We start from the raw sequence: 10000 nt of genomic DNA, 5'->3' as shown, positions 1-10000 counted from the left end.
AGCTTTGTGGAGAGAAGTGGCCATGCTGAGGCAGAAACATGCCCAGCAACAGAAAGTTGTAAATAAGGTAAACACCTTCAGTCTCCTCTCATCCTACTAGAGTCTAACCTGCTTTCCTCTACTTACACATCCTCATCGTTTTACAACATTGTGTAACTTCTTTGACTACAGCATTTTGGGACTTTTTTCTAGACCTTCACCCTGTTTCACAGCATTCATTACTTTTTGCAAGCTTTCATTGTAAATCGACTCTTCTGACTTTTAGTGTTCAGACTAGAGGACCATAGCAGTGTTCAGAGGGGATTAGAGTTATACGGTGCACCTTAGCTAGTGCTACACAATATCATCTAATCTTTAGTAACTGTAAATGATTCAATAATCTTCAGTATATTTAAACTGTTCATACATATGTAACATGACAGTGTGTGGCACAGTCTCTCTTGCCCTGCATTAATTGCCACTCTGATGCTAGAGGAGGAGGACAGAGAAAACTGCTGACCAGTCCACACAGAAATAAAGTCAGAGTAGCACTGGAAATCATGAAAGTACACACTCTCTCTTACCAGTCAACTAGTCTGATTTTTTCCCTTTACTCTGGATAGACATGTTTTTGGGGGAAAATTATTTGTGTTGTGTTTTTTGGCTCACTGTTACACTTTATATTTAATAATGGATGCTCTAACAGAGTCACTATACGTGCTTTCACATTTATCTCATCTCTTTGTCTTTACTGGAAGTTTATCAGAAAGAATAAGAGAGGTATTGAGTGAAATCTTGCTAGCTGAGTAAATTAACCAAAATACAGTGCTGATTTTGTACGTTTGCCCACTGACAAAGAAATGATCAGTCTGTAATTTTAATGGTAGGTGTATTTGAACAGTGAGAGACAGAATAACAACAAAAAAATCCAGAAAAACACATTTCAGAAAAGTTATACATTGATTTTCATTTTAATGAGTGAAATAAGTATTTGATCCCCTATCAATCAGAAAGATTTCTGGCTCCCAGGTGTCTTTTATACAGGTAAGGAGCTGAGATTACAGTAGGAGCACTCTCGGGGAGTGCTCTTAATCTCAGCTCCTTAACTGTATGAAAGACACCTGTCCACAGAAGGAAGCAATCAATCAGATTCCAAACTCTCCATCATGGTCAAGACCAAAGAGCTGTCCATGGATGTCAGGGACAAGATTGTAGACCTACACAAGGCTGGAATGAGCTACAAGACCATCGCCAAGCCGCTTGGTGAGAAGGTGACAACAGTTGGTGTGATTATTCCCAAATGGAAGAAACACAAAAGGACTGTCAATCTTCCTCGGTCTGGGGCTCCATGCAAGATCTCACCTCATGGAGTTTCAATGATCATGAGAACGGTGAGGAATCAGCCCAGAATTACACTGGAGGATTTTGTCAATGATCTCAAGGCAGCTGGGACCACAGTCACCAAGAAAACAATTGGTAACACACTACGCCGTGAAAGACTGAAATCCAGTAGCGCCCGCAAGGTCCCCCTGCTAAAGAAAGCACATGTACAGGACCATCTGAAGTTTGCCAGTGAACATCTGAATGATTCAGAGGAGAACTGGGTGAAAGTGTTGTGGTCAAATGAGACCAAAATCCAGCTCTTTGGCATCAACTCAACTCGCCATGTTTGGAGGAGGAGGAATGCTGCCTATGACTCCAAGAAAACCATCCCCACCATCAAACATGGAGGTGGAAACATTATGCTTTGGGGGTGTTTTTCTGCCAAGGGGACAGGACAACTGCACCGCATCAAAGGGACGATGGACGGAGCCATGTACCATCAAATCTTGAGTGAGAACCTCCTTCCCTCAGCCAGGGCATTGAAAATGGGTCGTGGATGGATATTCCAGCCTGACAATGACCCAAAACATACGGCCAAGGCAACAAGGAGTGGTTCAAAAAGAAGCACATTAAGGTCCTGTAGTGGCCTAGCCAGTGTCCAGACCTTAATCCCATAGAAAATCTGTGGAGGGAGCTGAAGGGTCAGCCACAAAACCTTAATGACTTGGAGAGGATCTGCAAAGAGGAGTGGGCCCAAATTCCTTGAGATGTGAGATGTGTGCAAACCTGGTGGCCAACTACAAGAAATGTCTGACGTCTGTGATTGCCAACAAGGGTTTGGCACCAAGTACTAAGTCATGTTTGCAAAAGGGTCAAATACTTATTTCACTCAATAAAATGCAAATCAATGTAGAACTTTTCTGAAATGTGTTTTTCTGGATTTTTTTGTTGTTATTCTGTCTCTCACTGTTCAGATAAACCTACCATTAAAATTACAGACTGATCATTTCTTTGTCAGTGGGCAAACGTACAAAATCAGCAGGGGATCAAATAATTTTTTCCCTGACTGTAGATACAGCTGGGATAAAGCCTCACATTACATCTGCCATGATACAGTGATTACAGAGGTGTATAAAGAAAGACATGATCCAGTGACTTATCAGCATATGTGCTCCAAATATCTCTCATTTTTGTGTTAGACATTTAATTGAATATTTCATTACAGACAGGCAGTTTAGATGATGTCTGTATAATAATGTTTTATCTAAATGTTAAATATAAGTAATAATTTCTCTTCTGACATTGTTTTCTCCTTCTGTAGCTCATCCAGTTCCTTGTCACACTGGCACGGTCCAACAGAGTTCTTGGGGTCAAAAGAAAGATGCAAGTCCTTCAAACGTTTCATTCCATCAACATTCATTACCTTTATTTCTAGACAAACATTATAGCACTGGTGTCCAATACTTATTTACTTAGCTTAGCTTTTTTTTTTTTTTTTTTAGCTAAATCTAAATTAAAATATATAAATCATATGATGATCTCGCTCAAATTTTCAATCTTCTGCTTTCTTGCTCTCTGTAGGCCTCTGATGTTAAATGACAGCAGCACAACACACTCCATGCCTAAATACAGCAGGCAGTACTCTCTGGAGCACTCACCCAACCTCTCTGTGAGCATTACTCAATCATACAATACTGCTTAGTTTCCATTTATATGTATAAATAAATAAATACAGCTCAATCACATAAATGGAGCTTATTCTAACTCCTGCATGAAACTCAAAGAAGAGTGGAGATGATTATAACAGTGATTATCTGAAATGGGATGTTCAGGGTGTTGCCTGTACGCACATTTTCTCTCTCCTTTCAGTCCCCTGGAGCGACTTTCACAGCAACAGGCATCTTCTCGAATAATGCACCAGTTAAGACCGGTCCGATCATCTCCGACATCACCGACTTGGCTCAGTCCGGCCCCGCTAGTGCAGAAGAGTGGATTGAGGATAGGCAAGTCCTTATTTAGAAATACTGATTAAGTCTGAACGGAGCTTTACGTGCAGTTTTTTAAAGTCTAAAATCTAGTGTGTTTATGATGATGGATGCGTTGGAGTTTTTTGTGAGCTAAACAATCATTTATTAGACTCATTCTGTTCATTTTAGTAAACTGGTATAAAAATTAAATATTGAAAGAACTGAAGTGACCTGAGGTCTGTTTTCACATTGTTTGTGGACCGAAGACTGTTTGCACTGTGGCTCACCTACACATGGGATTTTTTTAAATTTTAAGATAGAATTAATTTTAAACATTATTTTAAATGTAATTCTATTATGTTAGTTTACTTGTTTTAGCCATCATGAGTTAAACCTGTCACTTTATTGTGTAAGTTGCTTAACAAGTTTCAAAGTGGCCTGAGGACCACAGATTCAGAGTTCCTTCTCGATGTACATAAAAGAAATTCACACTAAATTCATACGTGCTACAATGAAAATAATACCAATGAAATAAGCAGCAATGACAACAGTAATGTACCTGCAAGTAGCTGTGAACTGCATAACCTGCAGCATGGAAACCACTGAGAGTGCAGAAGAAACCTCTGATGCTCTATGATGTGCTCCACTGGGCAGTTTGTCTAGTTTCACAACATTGTTTTCATACCAGACTTATTAATGTAATCCATTCCCCTCTGCATTGCTCTGTTATGTGTAGAGAGAGACACTTAGTTTTTTATGCTTTGTGAAGAAAAACAGAACAAACCTAGACGAATGTCTTTGTATTGTAAATATGCGAGACCTCATCTTTGTTAAACCACTGATCTTACACAACACCTCTTCTACTCTTAACAGGACCAGCCCATTGGTGCATGTAAAGGAAGAGCCTTTAAGCCCCAGCCACGGTTCTGAGGTAGAAGAAGTGTGTCCTGTGGAGGTGGAGGTTGGGGCAGAGTCCATTTTACCTGCAGACACGCCCTTTTCCCCCACCACCTTTATTAACTCCATTCTGCAGGAGAGTGAGCCATCACCTGCCCCACCTCAGCACACATCACAGCAGAAATGCTTAAGCGTGGCATGTCTGGACAAGTGAGTAGTATAATGACCTTATCCCCCAAAACTCCCTACAGTCTGACCTTATTGTAAGTGACTGACCCAGCAAGGTCATGTTTCCACATTACTCCTCCATCAGGAGAAAGATTCCTTATCTTCCCTTCCATAAAGCTCTAGGAATTAACAGGATTCTTTAAATGTGCACAACTTGAGTATTACACACACACACACACACACACACACACACACACACACACACACACACACACAACTACAACTACACACACTACAACTACACACACACTACGACCCCGAGCTGCTTCACTTCAAACTGACACATGCAAATTACATCTGTCCTTGAGTGACTTGTTCAGGAATGAGAGGAACATGAAAGCTTTTTCAGGGTCGTAACATTCGACCCTGAACATGTGATCAGATGGTCACATGGTGGATGGTCACTTCTAGTTTGCAAATCTTTAACAATCTTTGTGGTAAAAACATCACAGCTGCTGGATCCTATTACATACATAAAGAGATTTGTCCCAATAATTCTCTAGAATAAACAGTTTTCTTTCTAAAAACTCGTCTTTAAGCAGATTCCACTGAACTACTTGAAACAACCGTGTTTATTCTCCTTTAACAGGAAGTAGATTGGCTGAGTGACATTAAGTGGTTTTGAATTCTTTAAATCAGGACTGGATCCAGTAGTGATGAGCAGAGTTACTGTTTAAATTTGTTAAGCATTAATCAAATAATACTCGAATATTCTCACACACACACACACACCCGGCATGGCACAAATTCTTAAAACAGTGAATGTGAGTGATGTTATAAACACTACAGCAGGTGGGGACGTAAACTCACAGCATGTTGAAACAGATATTAAGAAACCTACATGGATGTTTGAGCTAAACCTTGACAGATTCCAGAGACCTGGGAGCTGTGAGGTGCTAATGCTACTTGCTGTGCCTCATCCATGATGAAGTACAGATTTCTGTAAACACACTGATTATATGTGGCTGTACGATGTGGCTGATGTCATACTCACCTGCACAGCTAGACATGAAATACCTCAATAATCTGTATGTAAATGATTCACATGTAACAACACCCTTAGCTCTTCTCATCACTCTCATCCGCCTCTTATCCTGTTTTCACACTAGCGAGCGAGAGACCGTTGTTCATTTTCTGTGTACATGCATGACTCTGAGGTGTGATTTTAGTGAGCGCTGCACACGACTGCATGCAAATTAGCTGTCATGTAGTAAAGCAATTCCTGCACTCTCAAAACTGTGCTTGGATCATACTGACTTGGAAAAAAAATCTTGACTGTGAGCTCTTTTTATCCTGTCGTATAGAACCTCTAATTAAATGTCTATAGAGACACTGAATATAACGCTGAGGGAAACAGCAGGTCATTGAGGTCTCAGTAGAGATCTAGCTAATATGAAGCCTGAGGCATCATGTGAATCGAACCAATGATTTTCACGCTGATTAGAGCGCTATTTAATTTAACTGTTTAGGAGATGTTTGTATGTGGTGGTGCCTCTGGTGATTTTTACACTTTATTTATCACTTTTTTAAAATGTTAGTTCATTTGAAGCTTGTTTAAAGAGTAAAGACAAGTACATTGTAGACTGTAGTAAATCCTGTGCTGTAGGCTACATTTCAGCTGCGACTCTTTGAACTGAAAGAATAAATCAAGCCAGACCGCAGGGACTCTGTTCCTCTGGACACAGCAGTAATAATAAGCTACAGGTGACTCACTAGTGTGAATGCATGGTTACAGAATCAGTCCTGAATTTCCTTCCCTCTGTGTTTTTTAATTCACTTCCCATTGAGACCATTTGTTCCCATAGCAACTGCACCTGTATGATTCATTCTCCAGATTGATTTGATTTAACATTTCCATACCCTCATGACTGTTGAAGCCCTGAAGGTTTCTCTCAGGTGGTGAGAGGAGTAATGGTATAGTGTCTCCCCTCCCACTGTCTCCAGTGCCATGTTGTGCTTCTATCTTTTCAGTTCCTCCAAGACGTCTGAGGTGTCCCGCCCTTTTCCCAGCCTCTCCTCTTCGTCTTCTCACCTCAGATCACATCCACGGTTAGCATTTTAGTTGACCGTGCCGACCCCAGAACATGCAGCGCTGTGCTCAATAAGCTGTCAAAGCCCATTTCCACTAAACACACTCAGCTACTGCTCTCTGCTTCTGGCCTCCAGGAGCCTTAACACTTCATACATTCCCAGGGTTTAAATGGGTGATGGATAGGGATAGGAATAGTGCTTAGGAATGGTGGCAAATTGCTAAGCTTCAGCTGCATGATGCTTGTAGCACGGGATCCTATTCAGCTCCTCTTCACATTTCTCATTAGACCTGCACCACACCATGAGCAGCTTTCTGTCCCACGGCACTGCTCTGAAGTGATCAAGGTTCCTGAGCTCAGCGGCGAGAGAAGTGGCTTCATCAAGCCTCTGTGATAGCATGATAGATAAAGCAAATTTTTACCATGGACATTTTAGTGATGTTAGAGTGTGGCATGGCATACATGTAGTGATGCATGTGCATTCCACACGCCCCTTCCCTCAGTGCAAAAATGATCAATCAATAAATAACATGTTCCTGAGGCCCATCACCCTCTCCATCAGCAGCGTGTGGCACAGCTCTGTAGCTTTGGGGGTATCACTAAAATGATAGATGTTTACCATTTACTTCATGTGCAGCTGTTTGTTTTTTAACCACATCGTGAGCTACCAAAGAAACAATGATCAAGTAAAGATGTGGCTGAGTTTTATAGCACCTGAACTAAAGGGTTGGTTTTCTGCCCAGGAATGAGCTGAATGAGCACCTGGACAGCATCGACAGCAGCCTGGAAAACCTGCAGTCAATCTTCAACAAGCAGACCATCAGCTTCGATTCCTCACCACTCTTTGATGTGAGTGTGAACTTTTGCTCACTTCTGCTACATTGAATGTGTGTGACTGTGACTTCACAGTTCGGTTTTTAGATTAGAAATCAAGCGTCTGTTCCATTCTACATGTTTGTTGGATTGTTTATGGTGAGCTGCTCAGAGAAATCATCTGTTTGCGTCAAAGATTTCCAAAGAAACAATTCAGTTATGGCTGATTGAGGCACAGTTTCAGACTGGACATGTGGTCATCTGGATAGTGATATTTTAATACAGTAATTCCCCATTTATCGTGGGAGTTACGTTCCAAACCCACCCGTGTTAAACGAAAATCCGTGATACACGGACTCCACCCCCAAATGCTTTTTTTTTATTGTTTAAGCCGTAAATGACCCTCCCACACTCTTTAAACACACACAGAAAACATTTGCAAGCATATAGCGAGATGGATTTGGGGTAAATTGGTAGAAATATCACATTTATAGTGAATACTGTATGTATGTATTTTTCTTGCCGGAAGCCTTAGAAGGTGCAGTGTGTTTGGGGGCATGATAGGGCTTGCAGCAAAAGCATAAAAATACAGCGTACACAGAACAAAACCAGACACTCGGGACAGTGACACACGAAAAACTGTGATGGAGAATTCTGCTTCCCTTTCCCAACTGCACTCATAGCCAGCAGCCAATCACAGGTTACAATCACATGATTAAATGAATGGGGCATTCTGATTGGCCGGACTCGTTCCTCCAGCCGTACTGTATTTAGATTTTCAGAATTGCTTTCCTAAACAATGCTACGTCTTCTTATTAACATTTTCCTTCTTTTTAATGAATGTTTATATTTTGTAATTAATAATTATATTTTATTAATAAATGACCTCATTTCAACATAAAAACAATTCACTATAAGTTTTGCGGATACCGCGACATACTGGAAAAATACGCAAAAAAAAGTTATGTTCCAAATAAAAATCCGCAATATACCGGGACCGCGATAAATTAACCGCGATATAGCGGGGGATTACTGTACATTAGAAATAAGTGCATGTGTATCATCATTAACTAAAACCTTGCACTGGCCAGTCTACTGAGAAGTGTTGTAATGGGAAAATACTCTACAGAGACAAGAAGGACTAAAAACGGCATTCGCTCGATGACCCACAGAGAGCAAATCATCCTCGTCCATCAGGCTTCCCAATCCAGTGTTTAATAAAACCCCACACTGATACTCCTGCCTCTGTCATCGCGACTGATGTTATGAACTGGACAGTGATTAAGCAATTTATGTATGTGCTCGAGGCTCCCAGTGGTCAGTGATCTGATCAGAGTCACTGAGACACATTGGACGTTGTTCACTTCTGATTGGCCGAGGACACTCACTGTCTCTGTACTCCTCTGTTCTCTTACTTAGAGAACTTTTACAGCAGGTTTTTACTCAAGTTTCAGGCTTAAACAATATCCAGAGAAGGGCTTTACACACACCAACCCTGAACCATGCTCTCTCTCACACACCACATACACACACATACACACACTTTATTTCCCATCTGATCCAGATTTATGAGAGGTGTGTAACAGCGGTAAGATTCTGCTTCTAATTTTTCTTACAATTAATATTTAATAATTAATATTTTGTAGATCTTCAGTTCAAACACTGGCGCTGACTTCGACCTGGACAGTCTGACAACTGTAAGTCTGACTGTGTGTGTGTGTAAGACCTTGCATGCTGGGAGGGGTGTATGTGCATGCTTGTTTTTGCCTGTGTCTGTGTGTATGCATGCGTGTGTGTGTATGCATGCGTGTGTGTGTATGCATGCGTGTGTGTGTATGCATGCGTGTGTGTGTATGTATGTGTGCGTGTGTACGCATGCATGTATGTGTGCGTGTGTACGCATGCGTGTGTGTGTATGTATGTGTGCATGTGTGTACGCATGCATGCGTGTGTGTATGTGTGCGTGTGTACGCATGCGTGTGTGTGCGTGTGTACGCATGCGTGTGTATGTATGTGTGCGTGTGTGTACGCATGCGTGTGTGTATGTATGTGTGCGTGTGTGTACGCATGCGTGTGTGTGTATGTATGTGTGCGTGTGTGTGTACGCATGCGTGTGTGTGTATGTATGTGTGCGTGTGTGTACGCATGCGTGTGTGTGTGTATGTATGTGTGCGTGTGTGTACGCATGCGTGTGTATGTATGTGTGCGTGTGTGTACGCATGCGTGTGTGTGTATGTATGTGTGCGTATGTATGTGTGCGTGTGTGTACGCGTGCGTGTGGGTACGCATGCGTGTGTATGTATGTGTGCGTGTGTACGCATGCGTGTGTGTATGTATGTGTGCGTGTGTGTACGCATGCGTGTGTGTGTATGTATGTGTGCGTGTGTACGCATGCGTGTGCGTGTGTACGCATGCGTGTGTGTGTATGTATGTGTGCATGTGTGTACGCATGCGTGTGCGTGTGTACGCATGCGTGTGTGTGTATGTATGTGTGCATGTGTGTACGCATGCATGCGTGTGTGTGTATGTATGTGTGCGTGTGTGTACGCATGCGTGTGTATGTATGTGTGCGTGTGTACGCATGCGTGTGCGTGTGTACGCATGCGTGTGTGTGTATGTATGTGTGCATGTGTGTACGCATGCATGCGTGTGTGTGTATGTATGTGTGCGTGTGTGTACGCATGCGTGTGTGTATGTGTGTGCGTGTGTGTACGCATGCGTGTGTGCGTGTGTGTACGCATGCGTGTGTATGTATGTGTGCGT

General features: G+C 42.0%; 1 protein-coding gene across 5 annotated transcripts in view; it reads left to right on the top strand.

Moving 5' to 3' along the window:
* Window positions 1-10000, top strand: part of hsf1 (heat shock transcription factor 1) — a 39417-nt gene that overhangs the window by 26278 nt on the left and 3139 nt on the right. For 4 of the 5 annotated variants that reach the window (XM_058377436.1, XM_058377439.1, XM_058377438.1 and 1 more), the window contains 8 exons: window positions 1-67; window positions 2624-2685; window positions 2884-2971; window positions 3172-3305; window positions 4143-4376; window positions 6366-6443; window positions 7168-7273; window positions 8884-8934. The exon at window positions 1-67 is cut by the window's left edge and continues 9 nt beyond it. In XM_058377436.1, the coding sequence (XP_058233419.1) occupies window positions 1-67; window positions 2624-2685; window positions 2884-2971; window positions 3172-3305; window positions 4143-4376; window positions 6366-6443; window positions 7168-7273; window positions 8884-8934 (820 nt within the window). The remainder of the gene's footprint in view (window positions 68-2623; window positions 2686-2883; window positions 2972-3171; window positions 3306-4142; window positions 4377-6365; window positions 6444-7167; window positions 7274-8883; window positions 8935-10000) is intronic. The other variant, XM_058377437.1, reaches the window with a different exon arrangement.

The sequence above is a fragment of the Hemibagrus wyckioides genome, linkage group LG24, assembly GCF_019097595.1.
Source record: "Hemibagrus wyckioides isolate EC202008001 linkage group LG24, SWU_Hwy_1.0, whole genome shotgun sequence".
Lineage (NCBI taxonomy): Eukaryota > Metazoa > Chordata > Actinopteri > Siluriformes > Bagridae > Hemibagrus > Hemibagrus wyckioides.
This window is presented reverse-complemented; position numbering and strand designations above follow the sequence as displayed.